Below are 12,983 nucleotides of genomic sequence, written 5' to 3' on the forward strand. Positions count from 1 at the left end.
GGCAATATTATTGGGGCAGGCACTATTAGTGGGGGTGGTATTATTGGGACAGGCACTATTAGTGGGGGGAGGCAGTATTATTGGGGCAGGCACTATTAGTGGGGGAGGCAATATTATTGGGGCAGGCACTATTAGTGGGGGAGGCAATATTATTGGGGCAGGCACTATTAGTAGGGGGAGGCAGTATTATTGGGGCAGGCACTATTAGTGAGGGGGAGGCAGTATTATTGGGGCAGGCACTATTAGTAGGGGGAGGCAGTATTATTGGGGCAGGCACTATTAGTAGGGGGAGGCAGTATTATTGGGGTGGGCACTATTAGTGAGGGGGAGGCAGTATTATTATGGCGGGTATTATTAGTAGGGGGAGGCAGTATTATTGGGGTGGGTACTATTAGTGAGGGGGAGGCAGTATTATTATGGCGGGTATTATTAGTAAGGGGGAGGCAATATTATTGGGGCAGGCACTATTAGTAGGGGGAGGCAGTATTATTGGGGTGGGCACTATTAGTGGGGGGAGGCAGTATTATTATGGTGGGTATTATTAGTAAGGGGGAGGCAATATTATTGGGGCAGGCACTATTAGTGAGGGGGAGGCAGTACTATTATGGCGGGTATTATTAGTAGGGGGAGGCAGTATTATTGGGGCAGGCACTATTAATGAGGGGGAGGCAGTATTATTGGGACAGGCACTATTAGTGAGGGGGAGGCAGTATTATTGGGGCGTGCTCTATTAGTGGGGGGAGGCAGTATTATTGGGACAGGCACTATTAATGAGGGGGAGGCAGTATTATTGGGGTGGGCACTATTAGTGAGGGGGAGGCAGTATTATTGGGGTGGGCACTATTAGTAGGGGGAGTCAGTATTATTGGGGTGGGCACTATTAGTGAGGGGGAGGCAGTATTATTGGGGCAGGCACTATTAATGAGGGGGAGGCAGTATTATTGGGGTGGGCACTATTACAGGGGGGAGGTAGTATTATTATTGGGGCAGGCACTATTAGTGAGGGGGAGGCAGTATTATTATGGCGGGTATTATTAGTAAGGGGGAGGCAGTATTATTGGGGTGGGCACTATTAGTGAGGGGGAGGCAGTATTATTGGGGCGTGCTCTATTAGTGGGGGGAGGCAGTATTATTGGGACAGGCACTATTAATGAGGGGGAGGCAGTATTATTGGGGTGGGCACTATTAGTGAGGGGGAGGCAGTATTATTGGGGTGGGCACTATTAGTGAGGGGGAGTCAGTATTATTGGGGTGGGCACTATTAGTGAGGGGGAGGCAGTATTATTGGGGCAGGCACTATTAATGAGGGGGAGGCAGTATTATTGGGGTGGGCACTATTACAGGGGGGAGGTAGTATTATTATTGGGGCAGGCACTATTAGTGAGGGGGAGGCAGTATTATTATGGCGGGTATTATTAGTAAGGGGGAGGCAGTATTATTGGGGCAGGCACTATTAGTGAGGGGAGGCGGTATTATTATGGCGGGTATTATTAGTAAGGGGGAGGCAGTATTATTGGGGCAGGCACTATTAGTGAGGGGGAGGCAGTATTATTATGGCGGGTATTATTAGTAAGGGGGAGGCAGTATTATTGGGGTGGGCACTATTAGTGGGGGGAGGCGGTATTATTATGGCGGGTATTATTAGTAAGGGGGAGGCAGTATTATTGGGGCAGGCACTATTAGTGAGGGGGAGGCAGTATTATTATGGCGGGTATTATTAGTAAGGGGGAGGCAGTATTATTGGGGTGGGCACTATTAGTGAGGGGGAGGCAGTATTATTATGGCGGGTATTATTAGTAGGGGGAGGCAGTATTATTATGGCGGGTATTATTAGTAGGGGGAGGCAGTATTATTGGGGCAGGCACTATTAGTAGGGGGAGGCAGTATTATTGGGGTGGGCACTATTAGTGAGGGGGAGGCAGTATTATTATGGCGGGTATTATTAGTAGGGGGAGGCAGTATTATTGGGGCAGGCACTATTAGTAGGGGGAGGCAGTATTATTGGGGTGGGCACTGTTAGTGAGGGGGAGGCAGTATTATTATGGCGGGTATTATTAGTAAGGGGAAGGCAGTATTATTGGGGTGGGCACTATTAGTGAGGGGGAGGCAGTATTATTGGGGCAGGCACTATTAGTAGGGGGAGGCAGTATTATTGGGGCAGGCACTATTAGTGGGGGGAGGCGGTATTATTATGGCGGGTATTATTAGTAAGGGGGAGGCAGTATTATTATGGCGGGTATTATTAGTAAGGGGGAGGCAGTATTATTGGGGTGGGCACTATTAATGAGGGGGAGGCAGTATTATTGGGGCAGGCACTATTAATGAGGGGGAGGCAGTATTATTGGGGTGGGCACTATTACAGGGGGGAGGTAGTATTATTATTGGGGCAGGCACTATTAGTGGGGGTACAGCACTATCACTGTGTGGAGGGAGGTGCTATTACTACTGCTCGCAGGGTGGGGGGATTATCACCGTCAGGTCTGAATGGCGGCAGCGCTACTCCGGGCCAGAGAAGCATCAGCCACGTCTGCGTGTTCATCCGCTATATGGTCACTGTGTGAGAGCGATATCAGACGTTGTAGTTAGGTCGTCATTTATGGCAGTATTATGTCCTGTATATGGCGGTATTATCGGTAATTTCGGCCTTGGTGGTTTATGTATGTGGGTGCTGGTGATATGGTCTCGGGGTGGCGGTGTCATCTCTCCATTATATATTGTTATTACTGGTAATATCGGAGATATATTTGTGTCATGTTTTGAGGGGGGACGCGTCTATGGATTCTAGCAGCAGCTGCGGGGGCATCCGAGCTGGCAGGGAAGAGACCGGGTCTAGAGGTCTCTGGCTCCACAGTAAACCACACAGGTCATGAACCAGCAGGGGGCAGCGGGGAGATGTAAGGGAGCCTGAGAGCTAACTGGAAAGCAGCAGGACTTTGATTGCAGCTTTAGATGTGACTATGTTTCCCAATAGGCTGCTCGGACCCCTTTGAATGCCTGGTAGTAATGGCAGCCATATTGGTAGTCACCCAGCTTTCCCAGGTACAGAAATGACTGGCTGCACAGACCCCGATCCCCGGATCCTGTGCCCGCAGCGTCTCACCCTCTTCTGGCTGCAGCGGACGATCAGGAAGGTCTCGATATTGTGCTTCTTCAGATAGGGGTTGCGTTCTCCTCCGGCGCCGGGCTCCACCTCGTAATCTCCATTCAGGTAATTCAGAGTCACCTTCGTGATGTGAATGCGGCTGAAAATACAAGATTAGGATTATTAGTCACTAGATCTAGTCCTGCTCTCACAGCTGAGGGTTCGTCACAATAGTATCTAGTCCAGATAAACAGCAGCATCAGATCTCTCCTGCGCGGATTACAAGGTATCATTAGATGTATCAGGAGTACTGGATGCCACTGAAGCAGATCCTCAGCTGTGAGCAGGACTAGATCATGGCAATGAGACCCTCAAATGGGGAGGAACTTTCTGCACTCGTGAGTTTAACTTACAGGGACGCTGGCCCTTTAAAATCATTGTCCTATTATCTGATATTTCCATAAAATCTGCACATTAATTGGTGCAATTATTCCGGGCGTCTCGTCGTTTCCATCAGATCAGCGCGAAATCGTCAGCAATCAGTGTTTGATTGAAATATTATATTTCAGGCAATTAATATGTAAATGAAGGAATATTGTAACCTGGCGCCAATATTCATGGGCTGTGACCTGCGCTGCCCTTCTATGCCGCCAGTCACCTCCCATCAATAATGAATGGCAGTGACGAGCACAGCAAGGGTTAAATAGGGTCAGAGGGTCAACGCTCCGCCACAGGTAAAATGTCTTACGCCGTCACCTGGAGAAGCGCGCCAAACACAGATCATGTGACAAGATCGCCAATAATCTCACAAGGATGAGAAGGATTAAAGCATTAGATTGTGAGCTCTGGGGTCAGGGATGATGGGAGTAGTGATACATTGTGTGATAGGAGATTAGATTGTGAGCTGCGGGGTCGGGGATGATGGGAGTAGTGATACATTGTGTGATAGGAGATTAGATTGTGAGCTCCGGGGTCAGGGATGATGGGAGTAGTGATACACTGTGTGATAGGAGATTAGATTGTGAGCTCCTGGGGTCAGGGATGATGGGAGTAGTGATACATTGTGTGATAGGAGATTAGATTGTGAGCTCTGGGGTCAGGGATGATGGGAGTAGTGATACATTGTGTGATAGGAGATTAGATTGTGAGCTCCGGGTCGGGGATGATGGGAGTAGTGATACACTGTGTGATAGGAGATTAGATTGTGAGCTCTGGGGTCAGGGATGATGGGAGTAGTGATACATTGTGTGATAGGAGATTAGATTGTGAGCTCTGGGGTCGGGGATGATGGGAGTAGTGATACATTGTGTGATAGGAGATTAGATTGTGAGCTCTGGGGTCAGGGATGATGGGAGTACTGATACATTGTGAGATAGGAGATTAGATTATGAGCTCCTGGGGTCAGGGATGATGGGAGTAGTGATACATTGTGTGATAGGAGATTAGATTATGAGCTCCTGGGGTCAGGGATGATGGGAGTAGTGATACACTGTGTGATAGGAGATTAGATTGTGAGCTCTGAGGTCAGGGATGATGGGAGTAGTGATACATTGTGTGATAGGAGATTAGATTGTGAGCTCTGGGGTCAGGGATGATGGGAGTAGTGATACACTGTGTGATAGGAGATTAGATTGTGAGCTCTGGGGTCAGGGATGATGGGAGTAGTGATACACTGTGTGATAGGAGATTAGATTGTGAGCTCTGGGGTCAGGGATGATGGGAGTAGTGATACATTTTTTACTCTGCACTTACCCGGCTTTGCCGCCCGCTTCCATGTGATTGGCCAGGGTGACATCATTTGACCACACATCAAACTGCCACTTCCGCAGCCCCAGGACCCCGCAGTGCACCCGTCCACTGTGGATTCCCACTCTCATGTTCACGTTGACGCCGGTCACTTCTCTCACCAGCCTGCGGGGGGAGAGAAAGAGTCAATGTACAGACGGAGGAAGGTCGGGGCTCATGGGGCGGAGAATGGGGGAGTCCGTGTCCTTCCTACAAACACCGGTCATACAATGTGAAGGAGCCGCACCCCAAAACTAAAAGCAAAACCACAGTAAGAGGAGCTAGAATTCTCCCAAAAATTCAAGTATTAACACAGCAATGTTTACCTGCAGAGGTCTCAGAACTAATGCACTAACAGGATGCAGCAAAGCCATATAATAAAGTTCTGAGACCTGGGCAGGTAAACACTGCTGCCCCTGTTTTTGCTGTGTTAAGGTGTGCACCCCCTAAAATAAAGGAGTCCCCATGAAATCCAGGCCTGCAATGGTCCTCTGCAGCTATTGATGTAGTATCTATCAGTATGTCTGCCTCTCCAGCTTTCCCACAGCCCAGAATAGCAAATCCGTATGTGATGAGAGATTCCTCACTCACTTATCAGGCACCTGGGAAAGCTGGGTGACGCCTCACGTGGAGATGTAATAGCAACTGTTACCACAGTGTGGCTGAGTAAAGCGTGAGGTCTGCACTTGCTGCAGATTTGGTAGTGTGCTGTGTCCTCGGGTGACGGCTGCCGTGTGCTATAATCTCCAGGGTGTCCTCTATTTAACGTCCGAGTGATGGAAGCTCTTGGAAAGTCTGAAGTTTATTACTGTGAGTAGCAAAGCCAGGTAGGGCAGGGTTAACTCCTAGCACTGCAGGTCTTGGTTAGATGCACCTGGCGAGCTTTGTCTAAGAACCAGGAAATGGAGTCAGTCTACTGGATGTTGAGCAGAGTGGAGTGTGCTGCTGGTGAGTGACCAGCCAAAATGTGAGCCGCATCTGAGAGAGAGACAAGTCAGGGTCTCTCTCTGAATGGAGAATCAGCTAGGAAAGCTGAGCAGTCTGTGTGCTGGAGCTGTAAAGTAAGTAACATGTGGAGCCGCAGCCTGTGCAGTGTGAACTGTGCACAGAGTTGAACCCTTCTGTTTGGTGCTGGAAGCTGCTGGAGCTCGTGCTGAAGATGATACCGATACTGGGGGGGGGGATTGGTCTCTCCTGTGTATGGAGTCTGCTCTAGGACAGGACTGTACTCTGTTGGGGGGAGCCGCACTGACATATGTGCTGCTGAATGAGCCGGTTATTGGCTGTGATACCTTTGTGTTTTGGCTTTGAATCCCTTGGAGTTTTATGAAAGCAATAAAACTGCACCTGTTTGGACCAAACCACATGCCTGTGTGAACGCTAACTACTGGATACCTGAGAGAGTGAATCCCTACAATTGGTGTACAGGAGATTGCAGTAAAGACTGAATGTCGGGGTAAAGGCGGCTACAGCATAGCGAGCATAGTCTGAAGCGTGGAGGAGCTGTCCTGCTGGAGGGTGACATTGCTGCGGTGTCATGGCGTCGCTGCTGCTGCAGCTCGGGGGAGTGCTGGGAGCCGTCTCTTTAAATGGAGTTGTGTGGAGGAGATACCGGGGCGAGATTCACATAGCACCTCAGTATAGAGAGATGGTGGAACTGACCAAGACCCAGAACCGATGGACTGCAGCGTATAGGCCGGCGCTGCTCCTCCTCTGACTACCTGGCCTGCAGCGCTGCTCCTCAGGAACGCCAGGTGAGTGTGACCGGGGTCCAAGGGACTCAGAGTATGGTGACCCTGGTAAGGGCCACACTTCCGCATGGGCTAGTCCCTGGGAGGGGGGGTTGGGGGAAACATCCCATGGTCCAGGTGGCCATAAGCTGTGTGTGAGGCGGTGTCCGCAGAGCAGTATGGACCTCCACCAAGCCAAATGCAAATGATGTGTGAAGCTGATATGTGACTTTCTTCAAACATCAGAGTCACAATGACTTTTAGACTCCCTGAGTATTTTTATGGTTGATCTCATAAGCCAAGAAAAACTGCTTTCATCAACTGAGTGTATAGCTGAATGGTAAGTGCCCTGGCATCTACACATAGAGTCCCAGCAGCGAACAGCGACTTTTTATTATTATTATTATTATTATTATTATCAGTTGTCAAAGTCACTTCTCAGACAGGGTATTTTGGCCTCAAACTGACATTACTCTAATGTTTGACTTTGATCATGTCCTAAAATGGACACAGTAATGGTGCTTGTGCAAGAGTCATGCGTGTGTGTGATGTGCAGGCGGCAGAGCCCTGCGCATGCGTGTGTGTGATGTGCAGGCGGCAGAGCCCTGCGTGCGTGTGTGTGGTGTGCAGGCGGCAGAGCCCTGCGTGCGTGTGTGTGATGTGCAGGCGGCAGAGCCCTGCGTGCGTGTGTGTGATGTGCAGGCGGCAGAGCCCTGCGTGCGTGTGTGTGATGTGCAGGCGGCAGAGCCCTGCGTGCGTGTGTGTGATGTGCAGGCGGCAGAGCCCTGCGTGCGTGTGTGTGATGTGCAGGCAGCAGAGCCCTGCGTGCGTGTGTGTGATGTGCAGGCGGCAGAGCCCTGCGTGCGTGTGTGTGATGTGCAGGCGGCAGAGCCCTGCGTGCGTGTGTGTGATGTGCAGGCGGCAGATGGTATCCAGCCCCCGACTCTGGGCACAGCAAGGGGGGTATGGAGCAAAGCCAGGTAAGACTTAAATTCTAGCACTGCAAGAACAAGAGCTTGTCGTCACTATGGAGTCAGTCTCCTGGATGGAGCAGAGTCGAGTGTGCTGCTGCTGAGTGGCCAGCAAAATTGTGAGCTGAAGTTGAGAGAGAGATGTGCCAGGGTTTCTCTGAATGCAGACTGCATGGTTCAGCTAGGAAAACTGAGCAGTCTGTGTGTTGGAGCTGCAGAGTAATGTGCGGAAGCTGCATTGTATTCAGTGTGAATTGTGCCCGGAGTTGAACACTTCTGTTTGAGGCTGGAAGCTGCTGGAGCTCGGGCTGAAGGTGATACCGATACCGGGGGGGGGGGTATTGGCCTCTTCTGTGTATGAAGTCTGCTCCAAGACAGGACTGTACTCTGTTGGGGTGAGCTGCATTGACATATACGTGCTGCTGAATGGCTGTGATACCTTTGTGCAAGACGCTGGTTTTTGAAAGTTTTATGAAAGCAATAAAACTGCATTTGTTTAGACCAAACCGCATTGTCTGTGTGAATTCTGCCTAATGCCTTTCTGAGAGAGTGAATCCCTACAAGTGATACAAGTCTCCTCCACTGACACATTTTAGCAAACCTCCAGGACAGGAGACAGATTTGCATTGTTGATTTGTTTATCTCTAGAATTGTGTGCACGGATACATTGTAGCGGACCCTCTGCTGTGAAATAATATTGAGGCAGGATATTCGCCTCTGGATGTGAATAAGAATCTATGCATTTCCTGGCTACAAACAGAAGAATTGAAGCAAAATTCCCCGCAGGGGCGGTGTTCTCACGAGATCGCCTCGATCATATCCAGGCCCATCTCCACGCAGCAGTGTGCATGGTCAGCGCGCGCCTCCGGCAGCCCCGACACACAGTAATAGCAGTCGCCCAGGATCTTGATCCGCAGACAGTGGTTCTCCTGCAAAAAGAAGCGAATCCGTGAATAATGATGATGAAGGTACAAAGTATCACTAAGGGGAGCTCCACCCACGACTGTCACTGTCACCGGCCCCTGATGGCTTGGCCACTGGGGCACTGGAGGGGGCACAGTACTGCTCTGGCTACAGGCACATGTATAAGGGATGGAGCTAATGACGAGTGCTCAGTTCTGGGCACAGTTCACACAATTTCATATAAACTCACAGCCGCCAGTTTATCAAATCGGGCAAAGAGTTCATTCAGCGTCATAACCAGTTCCTGCGCGGTGCACTGCGAGGCGAGGCTGGTGAACCCCTCAATGTCAGCAAAGAGGATGCTGGGAAATAAGAGAGAAAAAATGAGGGATACAAAATATATACAATGTAGCAAATCCAGCAATGTCACCACAACCAGCCAATCACAAGCCACCGTCTACCACCACAAAAAAGAGATAATGATATACAATGATCACAGGACAAGAAGGACCCCGACTACACTGTCCGAACGTCTACAACCGATTCAGCTGTACATAGGGGGCAGTATTATAGTAGTTATATTCTTGTACATAGGGGCAGTATTATAGTAGTTATATTCTTGTACATAGGGGGCAGTATTATAGTAGTTATATTCTCGTACATAGGGGGCAGTATTATAGTAGTTATATTCTTGTACATAGGAGCAGTATTATAGTAGTTATATTCTTGTACATAGGGGGCAGTATTATAGTAGTTATATTCTTGTACATAGGGGCAGTATTATAGTAGTTATATTCTTGTACATAGGGGGCAGTATTATAGTAGTTATATTCTTGTACATAGGAGCAGTATTATAGTAGTTATATTCTTGTACATAGGAGCAGTATTATAGTAGTTATATTCTTGTACATAGGGGGCAGTATTATAGTAGGTATATTCTTGTACATAGGAGCAGTATTATAGTAGTTATATTCCTGTACATAGGGGCAGTATAAGAGTAGTTATATTCTTGTACATAGGGGCAGTATTATAGTAGTTATATTCTTGTATATAGGGGCAGTATTATAGTAGTTATATTCTTGTACAAAGGAGGCAGTATTATAGTAGTTATATTCTTGTACATAGGAGGCAGTATTATAGTAGTTATATTCTGGTACATAGGGGCAGTATTATAGTAGTTATATTCTTGTACATAGGAGCAGTATTATAGTAGTTATATTCTTGTACACAGGAGCAGTATTATAGTAGGTATATTATTGTACATAGGAGCAGTATTATAGTAGATATATTCTTGTACATAGGGAGCAGTATTATAGTAGTTATATTCTTGTACATAGGGGGCAGTATTATAGTAGTTATATTCTTGTACATAGGGGCAGTATTATAGTAGTTATATTCTTGTACATAGGGAGCAGTATTATAGTAGTTATATTCTTGTACATAGGGGGCAGTATTATAGTAGTTATATTCTTGTACATAGGGGGCAGTATTATAGTAGTTATATTCTTGTACATAGGGGGCAGTATTATAGTAGTTAAATTCTTGTACATAGGGGCAGTATTATAGTAGTTATATTCTTGTACATAGGGGCAGTATTATAGTAGTTATATTCTTGTACATAGGAGCAGTATTATAGTAGTTATATTCTTATATATAGCGGCAGTATTATAGTAGTTATATTCTTGTACATAGGAGCAGTATTATAGTAGTTATATTCTTGTACATAGGAGCAGTGTTATAGTAGTTATATTCTTGTACATAGGAGCAGTATTATAGTAGTTATATTCTTGTACATAGGAGCAGTATTATAGTAGTTATATTCTTGTACATAGGAGCAGTATTATAGAACTTATATTCTTGTACATAGGGGCAGTATTATAGTAGTTATATTCTTGTACATAGGGGGCAGTATTATAGTAGTTATATTCTTGTACATAGGGGGCAGTATTATAGTAGTTATATTCTTGTACATAGGGGGCAGTATTATAGTAGTTATATTCTTGTACATAGGAGCAGTATTATAGTAGTTATATTCTTGTACATAGAGGCAGTATTATAGTAGTTATAGTCTTGTACATAGGGGCAGTATTATAGTAGTTATATTCTTATATATAGTGGCAGTATTATAGTAGTTATATTCCTGTACATAGGGGGCAGTATTATAGTAGTTATATTCTTGTACATAGGAGCAGTATTATAGTAGTTATATTCTTGTACATAGGGGCAGTATTATAGAACTTATATTCTTGTACATAGGGGCAGTATTATAGTAGTTATATTCTTGTACATAGGGGGCAGTATTATAGTAGTTATATTCTTGTACATAGGGAGCAGTATTATAGTAGTTATATTCTTGTACATAGGGGGCAGTATTATAGTAGTTATATTCTTGTACATAGGGGGCAGTATTATAGTAGTTATATTCTTGTACATAGGGGGCAGTATTATAGTAGTTAAATTCTTGTACATAGGGGCAGTATTATAGTAGTTATATTCTTGTACATAGGGGCAGTATTATAGTAGTTATATTCTTGTACATAGGAGCAGTATTATAGTAGTTATATTCTTATATATAGCGGCAGTATTATAGTAGTTATATTCTTGTACATAGGAGCAGTATTATAGTAGTTATATTCTTGTACATAGGAGCAGTATTATAGAACTTATATTCTTGTACATAGGGGCAGTATTATAGTAGTTATATTCTTGTACATAGGGGGCAGTATTATAGTAGTTATATTCTTGTACATAGGGGGCAGTATTATAGTAGTTATATTCTTGTACATAGGGGGCAGTATTATAGTAGTTATATTCTTGTACATAGGGGGCAGTATTATAGTAGTTATATTCTTGTACATAGGGGGCAGTATTATAGTAGTTATATTCTTGTACATAGGAGCAGTATTATAGTAGTTATATTCTTGTACATAGAGGCAGTATTATAGTAGTTATAGTCTTGTACATAGGGGCAGTATTATAGTAGTTATAGTCTTATATATAGTGGCAGTATTATAGTAGTTATATTCCTGTACATAGGGGGCAGTATTATAGTAGTTATATTCTTGTACATAGGGGACAGTATTATAGTAGTTATATTCTTGTACATAGGGGGCAGTATTATAGTAGTTATAATCTTGTACATAGGAGCAGTATTATAGTAGTTATATTCTTGTACATAGGGGCAGTATTATAGTTGTTATATTCTTGTGTTTCAGAAGAAATGTTATACTATGCTCTTGAATATAGGGGGCGGTGTTACGTTCATTTTCTCATGTTTTCAGAATCTTTGATAGTTTTGTCTCTGTGCACAATCAGTGTTTTCTTTGCTCCTGTCACAGTGAATCTGTCTGGTGAATGGGCCGGAGCACTTTAGCAGTGAGCAGACTGGATGCGTTGCTCCAGAACTGCTGGGGATTATAGGAGCCTCATGTCTGGAGTTTACAATATATTGGATCTGATGTGAGATTGATCCCGGGGCAGAGGCTGCTTTGTTACTGATGATGGGAATCCCGGGCTTTTCTACGAGTTCTGTTCTCATCCTCCACTGTATATATTTATCCAGGGTGGAGTTTTATCCTGAGTTCCGGTCCATGAATAGAATGACAGAAGTGCGGTGAGAACTGACACACTGACAGGAAGAGAAGCTGTGGAGGGGAAATCTGCAATAATGGTGATGGAGTTTCCTTCCTCCAGTTTGGGGGTCATCACTCTGCGACATCTTTTATAATGGAGCTTTAATAAAGGTTCGATCCCCTGAAGAAAGCAGTAGGTGAGAAGCTGCGGTCACAGGACCGGGGCCGGGATCGACCACTTCGGTGTCTATGTCTTTACTATGGAATATCCGACAGTAAGAATCATCCATCGCGTCTCTATGGAAACTGAGGAGGAGGCGTGGCGCTCATAAATCCTGGCATGAGGAGCGTCGTCACCGTGGGGGTCACACCGCCGCCATGTTCTCCAGAGGTATCACTTCACTAGACAGAAATCTGACAAATCCACGTGGACGACGAGAACTGAGAAATGACCGGATCATTACTGATAAAGAGGTCACCGTCACAGTGCAGATCAGTAATGGAGGAGCGAGAAGAGCGGCGCCTCGTGACGCTCATCGTATCCGCGGTATTGATAGAATTCATCCCCAGCAGAAGCCAACAGTCCGGATGTTGCTACAATGTAACAGTCTGGATTCTGCAGCAGATTGTCTACAATGGATACAACTGCAACAAACCCTCAGCGGTGAGAATGATTAGGTCAAGTGGGATTTCAGCTCTGGAGATTAACAAAGGATTTACTGACAGCAAGCTGAGGTATAAAAACCTGCTGAGATGTATCAATCTAGACTGCAGCTCACAGATACAGTTGTAACAAACCCTCAGCTGTGAGCAGGACTCAGTCCCATGTGGTTTACACATCTCAATGTAAAGTACCAGATTTCCACTGACTGACAGCAAGCAGAGGTCTAGAAAAAGGAAAGGGGTTAAACTAGCACAAGAGAACTGCTGGGTCCGGCCG

At 45.9% G+C, this 12,983-nt stretch overlaps 1 protein-coding gene across 1 annotated transcript in view; it reads right to left on the reverse strand.

Moving 5' to 3' along the window:
* The window catches only part of ADCY5 (adenylate cyclase 5), a 268,384-nt gene that overhangs the window by 133,659 nt on the left and 121,742 nt on the right, over nucleotides 1-12,983 (reverse strand). The window contains exons 4-7 of the mRNA XM_073647525.1: nucleotides 8,722-8,833; nucleotides 8,370-8,497; nucleotides 4,835-4,993; nucleotides 3,101-3,242 (exon numbers count right to left, since the gene is read on the reverse strand). Coding sequence (XP_073503626.1) covers nucleotides 3,101-3,242; nucleotides 4,835-4,993; nucleotides 8,370-8,497; nucleotides 8,722-8,833 — 541 coding nt within the window. The remainder of the gene's footprint in view (nucleotides 1-3,100; nucleotides 3,243-4,834; nucleotides 4,994-8,369; nucleotides 8,498-8,721; nucleotides 8,834-12,983) is intronic.

This window comes from Phyllobates terribilis, unplaced genomic scaffold, assembly GCF_046119375.1.
Source record: "Phyllobates terribilis strain yellow unplaced genomic scaffold, ASM4611937v1 Scaffold_9__5_contigs__length_417890890, whole genome shotgun sequence".
NCBI classification, from domain to species: Eukaryota; Metazoa; Chordata; class Amphibia; order Anura; family Dendrobatidae; genus Phyllobates; species Phyllobates terribilis.